Source organism: Gymnodraco acuticeps, unplaced genomic scaffold, assembly GCF_902827175.1.
Source record: "Gymnodraco acuticeps unplaced genomic scaffold, fGymAcu1.1, whole genome shotgun sequence".
Lineage (NCBI taxonomy): Eukaryota > Metazoa > Chordata > Actinopteri > Perciformes > Bathydraconidae > Gymnodraco > Gymnodraco acuticeps.
In genome coordinates this window covers 626,605-643,254 of record NW_022991063.1, presented here as the reverse complement: position 1 = coordinate 643,254, position 16,650 = coordinate 626,605, and the positions used below count along the sequence as shown (strand labels likewise).

The 16,650-nt window shown below is 41.9% G+C and overlaps 1 protein-coding gene across 1 annotated transcript in view; it reads right to left on the bottom strand.

Moving 5' to 3' along the window:
• focad (focadhesin) overlaps positions 1-16,650 on the bottom strand; it is a 79,310-nt gene that overhangs the window by 22,727 nt on the left and 39,933 nt on the right. The window contains 10 exon segments of the mRNA XM_034236623.1: positions 1,743-1,831; positions 5,530-5,622; positions 5,712-5,833; positions 6,515-6,703; positions 7,117-7,249; positions 7,759-7,842; positions 8,253-8,303; positions 8,647-8,781; positions 8,858-8,984; positions 10,401-10,528. Coding sequence (XP_034092514.1) covers positions 1,743-1,831; positions 5,530-5,622; positions 5,712-5,833; positions 6,515-6,703; positions 7,117-7,249; positions 7,759-7,842; positions 8,253-8,303; positions 8,647-8,781; positions 8,858-8,984; positions 10,401-10,528 — 1,151 coding nt within the window.

Below are 16,650 nucleotides of genomic sequence, written 5' to 3'. Positions count from 1 at the left end.
CTATGTCTGGACCGCTGCGTAAAAAGGAGGGTTTCTGCCCCATTACTTCTCTTCTTACTTCTATAAGAATAAAACACGGAGGATGGAGATCTCTTTTCCTCCCCCTCTACAGACCGCCCAGCAGCTGATCTCAGAGCACGCTCCCCTCTCTTGCAGGGGGGCGTGGTCAGCTGCAGCTCACAGAATCAGCCCCTGCAAAAACAGCGCTGGAAAAAGCAAATGGAGCGAAATGAGGCATGGCTAAAATGCAGGATCTTTTTGGTATTTTGAAAAAAATATTTATATACTTTATATAGGTCGATACAATAGCCCCTTTTTTTAAAATAGTTTGTATAGGTGTTGCTATCTGTTTTGTGTAGCGTGGTTCTACAAGCAAGTCAATGCATTCATTGGGTGGTATCAGAGATTTACACGGGTCTGTAAATGCAATGAAAACAATTGGCCACAGCAAATCATTTATATTACACTTTATTTACTTTATTTACTCTTGAATACTTCAGTACAAAGGATGTATTGAATAATTTAAGTGATATATGTGTACACAGAGCTGCAGATCGGGTAGTCACAGGCAATGTGGCTGAGTTTTGTGCGCGTTCTGGAAAGTGAGAGTAAGCTACTACGGAGTCCCTTAAAGCAAAACAAATCTGCGGAGTCTAGAAATGTTTTTAAATCGCGATTTTTCGGTTCAGCCATTTCACAAACCGTAGGAAAGTAAAAATGCAAATTAATCGTTAAAACCGAAAAAATCGCCCAGCCCTAAGCAGAGGACACCAAACCAACTGAGACCCGTCTGTCCGCTGCATCTACGCACTGTACAACACACACACACACACACACACACACACACACACACACACACACACACACCACACACACACACACACACACACACACACACACACACACACACACACACACACACACACACACACACACACACACACACACACACACACACACACACACACACACACACACACACACACACACACACACACACACACACACCACACACACACACACACACACACACACACACACACACACACACACACACACACACACACACACACACACACACACACACACACACACACACACACACACACACACACACACACACACACACACACATATATATATCAGGCTACAGCCGTTGTGTATTTTATTATGTGAAGCACTAAATGGTCTTAGAAAAATATCGACTCTTTGTTTGTAGATATCTACTAAACTACAGCATACAAATACAGAGAGTAATGTAGGCCTGTTACACTGCGTGATATATATTATACACACTGCTCTGCTTTCTGCACGGACCTCACAGCTGTTCTCAGTGTAAACATCGCGTCACGATGAAAGCAGTTAATAAAATAATATCCAGGGGATGCATGGAGAGCTATCATTGTCTAAGATAAGTCCGGCCGTGCGTAATGCCTCCACCGTTCCCGGAAATGCATCCGTGGAGGACCCATCAGTGTCTCCTCGGTTAGAGCTCCTCCAGAGAGCCTCCTCGACACTCGATGTGCATTTAGAGAAATTAGATGTCCTTCAAAATGGCGCGCTGAAATCCTTTTCCGGGTCACTACCGGAGGGCCGAGGAGTCGAGGAGGGGAAATTTAACAATTGAGAAGCCTCTAGTGACTTCACTGTGGGCTCCTTTTGATGGGTGTGTGTGTGTGTGTGTGTGTGTGTGTGTGTGTGTGTGTGTGTGTGTGTGTGTGTGTGTGTGTGTGTATTCTCACCACAGCCAGGCACAGTGCTGTTTGTACTGGATCTCCTGGGGGTCTTCTTTGCCTTGCTTCTGCTGCATCCCCAAATCAGCACGTCGACCCTGAACACAACACAAAGTAAAGCCATGCAGGGAATTCAGTTAAACTCAGACAAGACAAACATAGAGTTGGGATTGAAATGGTCTTGTATTTTAAAAAGGGACAACATGATGGCAGCAAATCTTTTCAAAATACCCCCTAAAGAAAAGTAACAGATCCCCATGTAAAACAGATGTGATGAAAAACAGAGTTTTTTTAATAAAGAGGTGTCCCTGCCGCCCCCTACACTACTTTTAAGTCCCTGTGCATAATGAGTACCCACTGCTAATACTAGCATTGGTCAAATGCAGAATCTTATCGCTCCCATAGTGGTTAGGAACGGCCCGGGTTCCCCTCCGGGTATGGGAACTACCTGTGAGCGGTACCTGGATAGGTGCCAGGTTATCTCCTGAACTGCAGAGGTGCTCTTGAGCAAGGCACCGAACCCCCAACTAAGCTTAATAGAATAAGCTAAATGACCGTCCTAAAAAAGGTGGTGGCGTTGCCATTTATGTGAGAAATAAGTTTTGTGTAACAAATATGGTTTCCAAATCGGTTAGTAAACAACTGGAATTTTTAGCTGTGAATGTCGAAGTCACAAAGGGTCAACAGGTCATGGTGGTGGGTTGCTACAGACCCCCCTCAGCTGTCAAGGACTCCTTATCTTCACTGGCAAAACTGTTATCTCAACTTTCCTACAAGGAAATAGTGCTGCTTGGTGATTTTAATTGGGACTGGTTAACTTCTGTGTCAGAGGACTTTAAAAACCTGTGTACCTCTTTGAACATTACTCAGATTGTAGATAGTCCTACTCGCCCAAACATTAAGTCCCCAAATAAATCCTCCTTAATTGATCTCATTTTAACAAATGTGCCACATAAATACTCATCTGTGGGAGTATTTGCTAATGATGTGAGTGACCACTGTGTTGTTGCCACAATTAGGGACACTAAGATCCAAAAAGTGAAACCACGCATTATCACAAGGAGAGATAAAAAACACTTTGTGGAGCAGGGTTTTTTACACGATCTGTTTGATTTTGATTGGGGTAAGATCAATCTGTGTGCGGACTGCATGGTCTTATTTGTATCTTGGTTTTATGAAAATTATAGATAAACATGCACCTCTGCGTAAATTCAGAGTGAAGGGTCGAGACAATCCCTGGTTTTCCGCTGAACTGTCTAGTCTCCTTCATGAGAGAAACAATGCCTGGGCTAAGGCTAGGAAATCAGGCTCAGCGGTAGAATGGCTACGCTTTAGGCAGCTAAGAAATAGCTTCACATCACAAATAAAAAGTGCTAAATCAAAGTTCTATTTGTCAGTTACCACAGAAAACCTGAATAATCCTAGGACATTTTGGAAAGCCATAAAATCGATTTCCACTGGTGATATTCCAAATGAGCTACCTCCATGCCTTACCACAGAATCTGGCATTATATCAGACAGGGCTACTATGCTCAATTGTTTTAATAAGCATTTTGTGTCTTGTGGTTCGCTGTTTGATTCTGTCACTGACTGTGCTTCTGCTTCTGTGAACGCTCCAATCCTTGAACAATGTGGTCTGGAAAACCCTTTCAGTTTTACTCCTTTAACTGTCGATGTTGTCCATGATATTTTATCCAAGTTAGATCCTAGGAAACCGGCTGGCCCGGACAACCTAGAACCTTTCTTTTTAAAGATAGCTGTAGATTTGATTGCTCCACCGCTTACTTCTCTTTTTAACCTCTCCCTCAGCACAAATACAATTCCTAAAGTATGGAAGTCTGCTTATGTCTTGCCTTTACTGAAAGGAGGGGAGGCAACTATTTTAAATAACTATAGGCCAATCTCGAAATTGTCAGTTCTGGCTAAAGTGCTTGAACGACTAGTGAGTGAGCAAGTAAAGGACTTTTTATGTATAAATGATATCCTGTCGAAACATCAGTCAGGCTTCAGGAAAAAACATAGCACCATCACTGCCACAATGAAAGTTGTAAATGACATCACTAGTTTTTTAGATAATAAGCAGAGTTGTGCAGCTCTATTTATTGATCTCTCTAAAGCGTTTGATACCGTTGATCATCGCATTTTAAAACAGAGGCTACTCAGTATTGGCATATCCAGCCATGCAGTGGGGTGGTTTGTGAACTACCTCTCTGAAAGGTCCCAATGTGTTCACTTTGATGGGCTCACTTCTGAGTGGTTGAGCATTTCTAATGGTGTACCTCAGGGTTCTGTTCTAGGTCCACTTTTATTCTCCATTTATATTAATAGCTTGGGTGATAATGTGGAGGAAGCTACCTTACATTTGTATGCGGATGATACTGTGATGTATTGTGCAGGTACCTCAGTTAAGGAGGCTGTTGTTAAATTACAGACTGTTTTTAACACTGTTCAGACTCAGCTCTCAGCGCTTAAGCTTCTTTTAAATGTGGATAAAACCAAGTTAATGCTCTTTTCAAAAGCTAAAAAGTCACCAGAGCCTGTTTTAGATATTGTAACCATGCAAGGAAAAAAACTTGAAGTGGTAACCTCTTACAAATACCTTGGTATCTGGCTTGATGACTGTCTTTCTTTTAAACTGCATGTAAATAACCTGCTTAAAAAGCTGAGGGTTAGGCTAGGTTTCTTCTACAGGAACAAGTCCTGTTTCTCTCTTGAGGCCAGGAAAAGGCTAGTCTCTGTGACCTTTTTACCTGTGCTGGACTATGGTTATCTATTTTATATGAATGCGCCGGCCAATTACCTCACCAAGATAGATGCCGCCTATCATAGTGCACTAAGGTTTGTGACAGACTGTAAGACTTTGACTCATCATTGTACCCTGTATACAAGGGCAGGGTTGCTTTCACTTACTGTACGGCGGCTAAATCACTGGTATCTTTTTATTTATAAAGCAATGTTAGGGAAACTTCCGTCTTACATCTGTTCCCTGATCTCACAGCGTATTGTAAATGGCTACTGCCTGAGATCTAAAGCTGTGGTTGTATTACATGTGCCAACTGCTAGGACTGTATTAGGAAATACAGCTTTTAGATGCGCAGCGCCGCTAGCATGGAACAGTCTACAAAAGGAATGGAAGCTAAGCAGTTTGATTCCATTTCATGTTTTTAAAGCTAGGATAGACGCTATACAATCAGAACATATTGGTGTCTGTAAATGCTACTAGTATACAAACTGTAGTATCATATAATGTCCATTGTTTTCTGTCATGTTTGTATTAATGTTTGGAACTAATTGAAGCAGGTCACCATTGTAAAAGAGGTCTATGATCTCAATGGGTTTTATCTGTATAAATAAAGGTTTTGAATTGAATTGAATTGAAATGTAGGAGTCATTTAAAATAGAATAAGATAAAGAAAATAATGTAAAATGAAATACTGTAGAGTGAAATAAATGACTACTTGTAGGAATCAATCAATCAATCAATCAATGTGTATTTATAGCCCAATATCACAAATGTTACATTTGTCTCAGTGGACTTCACAGTTTGTACAGAATATCAGTATGACAAAACGACACCCTCTGTCCTTAGACCCTCTGTCCTTAGACCCTCACATCGTACAAGGAAAAACTTCCAGAGAAAACCCACAGTTTTAATAAATACATTTGTGAGATGCAAACAGACCAATGGAGTTATGAAGGCACTTCACAGAGCTCAGGAGTTGAACAGTCTTATGGCCTGTGGTGTAAACTGTAATGGAGTATTGACCAATCCTTCTAGAAATATGATGTCACCAACCTGCAGGGCGGCGTGGAAGGCCCGGCTCATGAAGCCCCTCCAGGCCTGGGGCAGCAGGAGGGCCCGGTGCCACTCAGACGGCTGGATGTTCACCTGCGGAAACCACCAGCAGGAGTTTTAACTGTGTGAAGAATGTAATTGGTTAACATGAGGAGGAGTGGGAGGGCAGGATGCAGACGTACTTCATGGATCAGGGCTGCCAGGGTCAGCTGGTAGCTGCGGCTGCGGCTGACCAGGAAGCGATCCATGGCTCTGCCCTCACGGTCCGTCTGCACCGGCAGCTCGTAGCTTAGCAACAGCCCGGCTGCAAGAAGGGTTGTAGCACAGGTCAACAAACCAGGCAGTTAAGGGTGCTTCACAAAAACGTTAAAATCATTAGGAAATGTTCAAAAGGTCATTAAAGTGACAAAGAACAGAAATAAAAATGGGGTTACAACGCTGGGTAAGACATAAATATAATTTTCACTAACAACACACACACAGACGGATAAACACAAACACACTAATCTGTGAGCGCGTAAGGCAGGAAGAAGCATACAAATGTCAACCGTAATAGATTTGTTTTAACAGCTGGAGCCAGAGTTGAACCACAACAAGCTGTAAACACAGCAACATAGGATCAATGTATAGAGTTGATAAGGCTAGACCGACATCTCTAGACCAAGCCAGAAAAGAGTTTTAGATTTTTGTTCCTACAGTTTTACTTCAGCTAAGCCGTCAACATTTGTTCAAGCGCTTTTGGCAGGGCTTATATTCCAGAATCAAAGGTCACAAATCTCCTGAACTTTGTGTCATTGCACCACATTTGGTTGACATGTGAATAAATGACACTTTGGTGGCGCTGTAGCAACGACATTTATCTTTAAAGGAAGGATCTCTGACAGTCTGTCTGATCCGAACATCATACCTTTGTCAAATATGTAGGGTATTGACACAATAAAATACCAGTAGAATAGAAAGCATCAAACAGGAAGGTTCTGCCCACCTGCCAGGCCGGGCTTCAGCCCAGGCTGCTTGTTCTTCTCATAGGTTTTAAGCATGAAAGATGGAACTCCGGCCATTGTTTTCCCCTGGTCTGACCGCAGGTTGCCCCCCCTCAGGGCAGAGAAGTAAACCCCCCGAGGCATCTGGCTCATCTCCTGCTTCACCAGCGAGGTCAGGAAGATCTCAAAGGCTGGGGAGAAACAAAATCAGAGTCAGAGAAGAACATTTTAAAATATGTCAGACTGAACTGCTACGATCAAACTGTAGCAGATATCCAACCCTTTTAGCAACCGTGTACAATATACCCTTGTGCATTTTATTTTGATTTATTTACAATCTGTAAACCCCAGTGCTGTATAAACCATCACCAGCTACTTCAATATTTCTATAGGGTCAAGTATGTTTAACCATGGTTTACTTATCTGTTATTTGTTTGTGTGCATACTTTAAATATTTGTTTATACTAATATGTACGTCTACACTTTTTGACTTAATCTACACTATACTCTTGCTGTATTTTCCAAATGAAGGAATTCTGATTCTGAAATGTCCACAACAATCCTGGATATTGTCTGCCTGCTGTCACTGAGCTCAGTTCTGTACCTGGCAGGACAGACCCAGGGGTGAGAGCCATCAGCTTCACATAGGAGGGACCAGGAATAGAGAGGTCCTTCTCTTCTTCCTCCTTCACCTCTTCATCCTCCTCATTTTCAGGGGCCTTTGTAGCTGGTCTGGCCTGCAGAGCAACAGAAGCATCAGAACCAACATGATGATATAAGCAGGTTATCGAAACATCCCATAATATCAGATGCAAAACGTACTACCACCATTAGGATAAAGAGCTGTGGATCTTTTAAAGGGGCCCATTATGGTCATTCTAATGTTCAAAATGGTCTCCATGCTTAGTGTTCAAAAAGCTCTTTATTCTTCTCATACTCTTATTGTCCTGCAGCACCTCTTTTCACCCTCTGTCTGAAACCATGGCCCAGTCTGCTCTGATTGGTTAGCTGGTCGGCCCTTTATTTCAATATTTACCTTACACAATTCTAACGCTTCTTTTGATTCAATATTAGTTGCATTCACAGTTTGTCATATTTGAGATATTTAATGTGAATTTAAGATATAATATCCCAAATAAAAGTCCGTACTACCTTTTTTTTCACAAATATAAGTTTGGTGCGGAAAGAAATTGATAACATCTAGTGTAATAAAGAGAGTGTTCGGAGAGGGCAGCAGGAGTCTTACTGCTTCAGGGAGAAGATTCACTGTGTGGGCCTCTTCAGGAAAATCTGCCAAAGCTCTGAAGCCACAGCTGGCCACCTCTGGATCCTGTGACAGCAACAAACATCCAATGTTTTTTATCAAAGCTTTGTACATACAGGAACATTTGAAATGCAAGCACAATGCAGGGAATATAGATGCTTTTTAAACATGTCTATCAAACCTCAGTCTATCAGACTATTGGTGCCCTGAAAGCAACATCTGTAAAGCTGGATAAACTGTATACATAATATGTATACAACACATGTGTGCACCATCCTGTATTAAAAATATATAAGCCAGAGTGAAAAGCTGAATAAATCCAGCTTTAGGAATGTGCGGTCAGTTCAACAGGTGCCTTACTTAACATGTTCACTTCATTTTATATCAGTGTTGTTGCTTTTGTAATATGTTAGCAACCTTTTAGCTTCACAATAGGACAGGTGTTTCAGCACACACAGCCGTGATATGACACTGACCTTGCTCACAGCATTATTCCAGAGAAAGCTGACCACCTCCTCCTTCAATTTCTGAAAAGAAAATGTTGATGTTAGAGTACAGTCAAAAGATCAGTAGCTTTCTGATTTGAAAAAATCTGAATGCAAATGATAGCAGCCAGGAAAGTGTTCTATCATTTTAAAAAGTGAAGGATGTGGTGGAAGAAGTATTCATATTAATTAAAAGTAAAATATATTATTGTCAAAATACTTCATTTCTAGTAAAGGTCCTGCATTCCAAAGTCAAAGTTAAGTATAATCAGCTAAATGTACTTTAAATATAAAAGTTAAAGTATTCATTATGCAGAAACATTTATATATGTGACATTTCTAAATAATATTTTTTGCATCAAGTAGTTATTTAGAGATCAGAAACCTGGTATTCCTCTGACTTGACGCTGAGCTGGGGAACCAGAGCCAGGAGCTCAGAGACCACTCTGACCATCTGAGGACGGGGGTCTGAGCTCAGCTGGGGGCCGAGGGTCCTCCACAGCGAGATGATGTCCACCACCTGCAGGACGGGAGGTAACCTCAGTGTCTACATGACTGTACAGGCAGTAAATATTAACTACAGGTGTGTGTGTGACCTCTGCCCGGCACAGCTCCTGTAGTCCTTGTAGGGCGAGAGCAGCGGGGGTTGCCATGTCTGGTCTGGTGCACTGCTGCAGAGTCAGCGTGATGGCAGCCAGCATGTCCCCTCCGTGCTGGTAAGGCCTAACACACACACACACACACACACACACACACACACACACACACACACACACACACACACACACACACACACACACACACACACACACACACACACACACACACACACACATCACACACACACACACACACACACACACACACACACACACACACACCACACACACACAACACACCACACACACACACACACACACACACACACACACACACACACACACCACACACACACACACACACACACACACACACACACCCACACACCACACACACACACACACACACACACACACCACACACACACACACACACACACACACACACACACACACACACACACACACACACACACACACACACACACACGGTGGGGAAATCTACATTGTTACAGCAAAAGTGAAGATGGAGACAAACAATAAAACACTATTCGGTAAAAAGCATGCACATAGTATTGAAAATACACATTATTCCAAGTCCACATTTGGGTAGAAAAGTAGTAGCAGTATTTATACAAATAAATTAAGTGTAACACAAAGAATGTAGTGGAGTAAACAGAGGTAACATGATATACTGCGCAGAGTTCTTGTTACAGTATTAAACATTGCTAAGAAGACAGCCAGTAATAATTATAAATGTAACTAGGTACATATTGCACAGCAGTGCTGTCGTAGTCCTTGTTTTTACATTTAACATTATTGCACGTTGGCAATAATGTTAAATGTATGACAATCCTCCGAGAGCCCAGAGATGATATATATTAGGTTACCATACAAATGTCCCTATTGTATTCATTCAACTCCACCAGTGGTGAAAGGGAACAAAGAACATTTACTCAAGTACTGTAATCAAGTACAATTTTGAAGTACTTATTTACATAAAATCCTACCTAATACTTTTACTCCAGCACATTTAAAAGGGAGATAATGTATTTTTTACTCCACTACATTTATTAAACAGCTTTAGATACTTAGATTTTGCATTAAAAAACACATGATACACTTTTACACAATGCATCTCTGAAACTACTGGACTAACAGTTTAAGTTACAAAACAATGAAATTATACATTACAGTTAAAACATTGTTTCTGTGCAACAGTAAAATAATGCTTGATGCAACAATTTTAAGAATCTGATAATGTCATATATATATATATATATAATTAAATATGACATATGGGCCTTTAGACATAATGAGAACTTTAAGTTGAAGCCGATACTTTTCGGATACAGGACTTTTACTTATTACAGAGTAATTTTCAATTTAATATCGCAACTTTATTTAAGTAAAACATCTTCTGAACTCCAGCCTAAGGCCACGTCCAGAGTGTGTGTGTGTGTGTGTGTGTGTGTGTGTGTGTGTGTGTGTGTGTGTGTGTGTGTGTGTGTGTGTGTGAGAGAGTGAGTGTGTGTTTGACCTCTCTCTGCAGATGTCTCGGAGGCAGGCCGCTCTGGACAGGATCTGCTCCCACTGGACGTCCCTCCCCACCCCCCCCCTGCCGCCCTGCTGGCCCAGCAGACGCTGCAGATCAGGGTAGACACGATCCTGAGGGAGAGGAGGACGAGAATACAGGAACAGATAAAAGATTGCTAAATATTACAGGGATGGTTCAGATGGAGAGGGACTGTGTGAGGTACTAGTTCCCAGCCAGTGGTTTGGAGAGTAGCAGCTCAGATGCAAAGCAATGCACTGCTGGGACCTGGAGCAGTAGCAAAACTTATTTTAGCCACGTAAAAGAAAGGGCCCTCAAAATAAAAATAAAAAATCTGATTAAGAGTACACTATTTCTAGAGCATTTTCACAAGACAGCCACTAACTGTGCTATGTTCAAAGCTACCAGACTCCATTGACAGTCACTTTTCAGTCACTTTTCAGTCACTTTTCCCCTCAGAACAAGGCGGTTACTGGTCCACCACAGCTTCAAACAGACTGCTTGTGTTATTGAGGGACTTTTATGAAACCTTACTCACCCTTTAAAACACCCGAGTCACACAATAACACTCCCCTGTTCTACAAAATTACTATTTTCGATAAAAAAATCAATTGGAGAGTTTGAAATGATAAACAGGTATAGTTCCTTGTTCTAAAGGGTTGTCTGATGGAAAGGTTAAGTGGTGTTGATATTGTGAACTCTTATACCTTTTTTCCAGGTGGATCAAATAGATTTTACTCCGAGTGCCTCTCAAAACTAGGGGCGTGTGGACCACCATATAGGCAATAAACGTACTATAACAAGTACCTGGAAAAACCCTACTTCCAAAAATCAGAACTAACCCTCTTCATGATGACGGTCATTTACTATCACGGGTTGCGGTCAAATGATCAGTTTAGCTTGGGAAGGTTCCTGATGGAGTGAAATGACCTGGAACTACCTCAGTGGCAGCCATGATGATTTGATTCTCTAGATCAGGGGTTTTCAAAGTGTGGGAAGGTCAGCCTCCCCTCAGAGAACATGAGAACAGCCGCGCCCCCACTCCCACTCCCAATTATTATTGTTATTATTATTGTTGTTGCTATAATGCAGGGCTATTCAATTGCATTTCAAAGAGGTCCAGTGAGAGGACATGTCATTAAATGTTCTGTTTTCGCTGTCTACCTTTCTCTTTTTTGAGCACGCCATTTGAAATGACTCCGACTGTTTCTCTCGTCTTGTCTCGTCTCTGTGTGTGTGTTTGAATCTATCCTGCTGACTCACTGACTGCACCGATTTGATTGGCTGAGGAGCGTCACATTAAACAACAACTTTTAAACCTTTTTATCTTTATATTTGTAACTTTTTTTTTAAACATTTCTAACATTTTCAACATCATGGATAAATCCTTATATGCTCCCGGCAACACACTGAACGTCAACTTTGCCTCCTGTAGAGTTATATTTGTATTTATTCATGTTAGCAAACTATGGATAAGCTTAAAATGGGAATAATTTGGGTAAAACTGTGAGCTGGATTTGGGCCTGTTGACATGTGTTTTTGAGGACAAAGGAAGATGGGGGAAGGTGAGAGCATGTCCTGATTTGGATTCAACTTAGAACGAGCTACAGTGGTTTGTGATGTTAAGAGAGGTCCCTTGGGTTTCTCTGGTGCTTATCAACAGTAGCAGTTAAGTGAATACTGTTCAAACAATACCTGTGTTTGTGTTTTATATTGATTTCTCTGTTTTATCCTTTCATAAATGTAAGGACTACAAATGGCTATAAACATTCTGGGCTGGTTGGAGTAAACAGGGTTTTATGGCTCTGTGGGGGAGGTGTAGGTATGCAGGCCTTGAGACCTTTTGTTGTAAAGTGAGCCTGTTTGGTTTCCTGCTGCGTTTCCTGCTGCGTTGCGTCTCCCAATGAGATGACCTGAAAAGATGACCAGCTGACCTAACACCAAACCCCTCCTTCTTACTCTGGTATATCTCCGGTGGATCCCTGGCGTTCGGCCTCTTCTTCACATGCTGCCCTCGGGTGAAAGTAGCTCTGCAGTATGCGAACCAGGGCAGGAGTAAGCCGGTATTACTCCTTAAGCATTACAATATAACTAATATATCATGTTGTATTGTAATGATTGTATTGCATTGTCATATTGCCATTAAAGTAGATTATTGTTAACGGTTACTTTGTAGATATGGATTCCTTCCTGTATTATAACCAGCTTCATAGGAACGCGCGGAGATTTGAAAAGCGGACCAGTTATCCCTCCAAATCTCTAACACTCCTTATTTCACTCAGCCCTACTTTAGTGGGAACGATGAGTCTGCGTCTTTGATGCGCACAGGCGGATGATGCGGGGATGCAATATAGACAGGAAGCAACGCAGATCATCCTCTGGCTGCAGCCTTGACCGGTACTTGCTTTTGATCAAAGTAAGTATTATTAAAATAAAGGGCGGTGCCGGCCGGCCGTCAACGACCCGCTGACGGCCGGCCGTTCTGTGATTCTCCAAAACACACAGATGGCCAGTCCGCCTGCATGACCGGTCCATGAAAATCCTAGCTTCAAATAATCGTGGTCATACTTCCTCCGTTTTCTGCCAGACGCTGTCTCCTCTCTCACTTTAGGCAACTTCACTAAAAATCGATCCATGTTGCCGCTCGCATAAAGTTAGCTGAAGTTAACTAGCTAGATTTCACTGTTTCTCGTTGTTTTTTTCTCCCGCTGCGCATGCCCGGCGGTGAACTGTTATGCTACGATGTATGTGATGTCAGATAGTAACTAAAAAAAAAATCGCAGGCTACCTAAAATAAATTAATATGTCTGTTGTGATTTGTGATTCGTCCACATTTAGACCAATCACAGCGTCACACTCTGCAGCCTATTCTGGATTTGTTTATTGTGCATTCAGTAGACTCCCATTTCTGTTTGAATTACAAAGAAATTACAGACAAGAAATTGTCTTAAAAGGTCTAAGGATTTATTAAAACAAAATAGCGATGAAAGAACTGCAGCCGATGCAGCTGCTGGCGACCCTGCACCTGCCATTGCAGCAGCACGCCTTAATGTCACAAGCTTGACCTCGGCAAACCCCGGGGCTGAGTTAGCGAGCCCAAGCCTTGACTCATCAAGGCGGCCGCCCCCAACGCTGTCCTCCGAGGCACAGCTCCTTGTGCCCCTACCATCACCACCTGCGTTGCCACACCCCGTACCACACCCGCCAGCATCCTCCTCCTGCTCCGTGCCGGTGCCTCCACTACAGACGCTACCTTGTAGCACATCAACAGGTACTATTGGGCCAGCAACCGCTCAAAGACCAACAGCCCCAGATGATCTTGGGGTTAATAAACCCAACCAGGTGAAACTGGATCGTTATCCAGGGAGATTGTTTTCAGGAAAGAAGCGCACTTTTGCCGCTGCATGGTACAACAACAGACCATCGCTTGAATATCCGTTAAAAGCAGACGCAGCCTTTTGTTTCCCCTGTAGACAGTTTAAAGTACATCTTCATCTGATGCGGCTTTTACTGTCAAAGGTTTTTGCGACTGGAAACACGCATTACAGACTGATAAAGGACTGCTAATGCATGCCGCATCAAAAGAACACATTTCATGTGAGAGTTTGTGGAGAGAGAGACAGATACGCGAGGAAACAAATAAGGAAATGAGTACTTTGGTGCAGATCAGCTGGCACGGAACCGTTATTACGTGTCAGCTGTCGTTGATATTATAGCTTTTTTAGCTGTCAACCAACTCCCTCTCAGAGGTGACCACGATTCACTCCACATGTCCGAGTGCAGTGCATAGGAACATAAACCATGCCCAAGGCGGCTAAACAGCTCATCGTCTCCGTCTCTACTATTTCTCTCCGAGTGCAGCGATGAGGAAGCTGCCATCCTTAACCAGTGTGCCTTGCTCGTGATTTACCAGTGTGTGTGCTGCCACGCACACAATGTTTCAAAAGTGGTTTCTATGTTGCCCTTTATTTGTGTATGTATTTGCGATAAGTGTGCGTCTTTGCGCAATGCTGTTGGCCTTGCTGTTTGATATATGTTGTGCCGCAGGCCCGCAGCGGTTTTGTGTGCCCTCCCATGAAAATCATATGCCCTCCCTTTAGATTTGTTCTGGCGCCGGGTCTGCGCTGCGCCTCCCCTGAAGCTCTCTGGCGTCCCCCAGGGGAGGCGCGCCTCACACTTTGAAAACCGCTGCTCTAGAGGATAGGTAAGGAGCTTCGAAAACTTCCTTTATAACAATACAAAAATGCTGTCCCACAATACTTTGCAGCCGCAACATTTACCATGACACAACATTCTGCCGTTCACGGAAACAACCAATCGAGACCGAGAAATGCGTATCATGAAAGTTACTGTGCTTATTCAGCATTTTACAACTTATGCCGTAACTTGCCAAAGTGCTGTGTTTTGAACGTTCAACACTATGATAATCAAAAGGAGAAATATGAACGTTACTTTTTTACTGAAATGATCAAATAAATTCAACATTTCAGTGTTTACTGAGCTGTGTGGGGTTTCTTAAACTTTTTTAAAACATGTTTGAATGGTGATATACTAGGGATGTAACGATACCAAAAACTCACGGTACGATAATATCGCGATAACAAGTCCACGGTACGGTATTTATCGCGATATTGAATAATAATTTATATATTTTTTTCAATAAAAACATTTTTTACTCGGAAAATGTTTCTTTATTAAATAATAAATCTGATTTGTACAGCATGTTAGTAGGATAGCAGTATTTTAAAGTGTCACAAACAAAGTAACAGTAACAGACTGGAACAAGAAAACCAGTGTTTTTGTACTTATAGTACTACCAAACAAAGTAGGCATTTTCTTTGAGCCACTGCATCTCACAAATAAACAAGGACATTTAATAATCAGACCCTGCAATCAAATAAATCAAGTTTCACTTTAGTTTTTCAAGTAACTCTACTCAAACTTACTAAGTCACTCACTCAGCATCATCAGACAGGTTTTTAGGAATATGAGAATGTCCACATTTCCAGGTATTTATAAGCTGGGATGTTTGGGCATTTACAAAATCCCCTGCTCTGGAAAAAACTCTCTCGCTTGGTACTGATGTTGCTGGGACAGCAGTGGTCGCGTTAACCGAATATTTTATTTAACAATGACGGAAAAATCTGAAAGCAGTCTGTCATTTTGACAGATTAGAACAAACTCGGAACAGCGCCAACGTTTCCCCGCAGCGAGGCTCTGGTGTTATGCATGCCCTCCAAAAGGAAATTATATAGTTTCCAAACCGTACTTTGCCGTACAGATCAACACATGTCTGGGAGGTTTTGCTTTACGCTGTGTGCGCTCCCGCGAGGTGCATACACACACGGCATAACACCGCCCCCCCCCCCCCCGTTGACAGTTCACGAGCGTGCTCTCTTGTGAACAGTTCAGACCCGACGGGTAATAAGGGATAATGACGGACATTTTACGATCCTGTCTGTCAAAATGACGGACATCGAAAAAGTCTAACGCCACCTCAGTGGGACGGAGAGATATGCTTTGGCCATGGGTGACAGCTGTGGGTCAAACTGTGCATTGTCTCTCCACCACTTCAAAAACAATACAGTTTTTGCCAAGAAGGTGAGGCTTATTGACAGGGCGAGATATAAATATACTGTTGGTACTTGTCAATGTCTTTAGGTGTGTAAATGTAGCCCTGTAAATACGATGTCCATGTTGGACAGGTCTCTCTTGAAAAAGAGATTGATGATCTCAATGGGACCACCTGGTTAAATAAAGGTTTAAAACGAAAAAAAGTGTTTAAAAAAAATAATATATATTTTTTTAATTAATTTTTTTTTTAAATCAAGGTAGATTTTGTCAGTCTCACGACGGTATTGAGACGTTTATTTACCGCGATATTCGGTGTATCGTTACATCCCTATGATATACACAGTGATAGATGTGAAAGCCCAACAAGTAATACATATATTGCATAACATTTGATTTATTTAAAAATATTTTCATAAAATCCTATGTATTAGGATTCGTGTGGACTGCAGGGTGAGCAACCAATAAGTTCACTTTATTTTTTTAATTTGAATTCTATGGGCATAGATATGTCTCATAATTATTTGTGTGAACATAAAAATAATTTGTGTGTAAATATGTGATTTGTAAATGTAAAACAACATCCACAAATGCATTTAAAAGATTTGCAAACTCACAAATACATTTGCAAGTGTAAAACGGATCTGCAAATACGCTAAATATG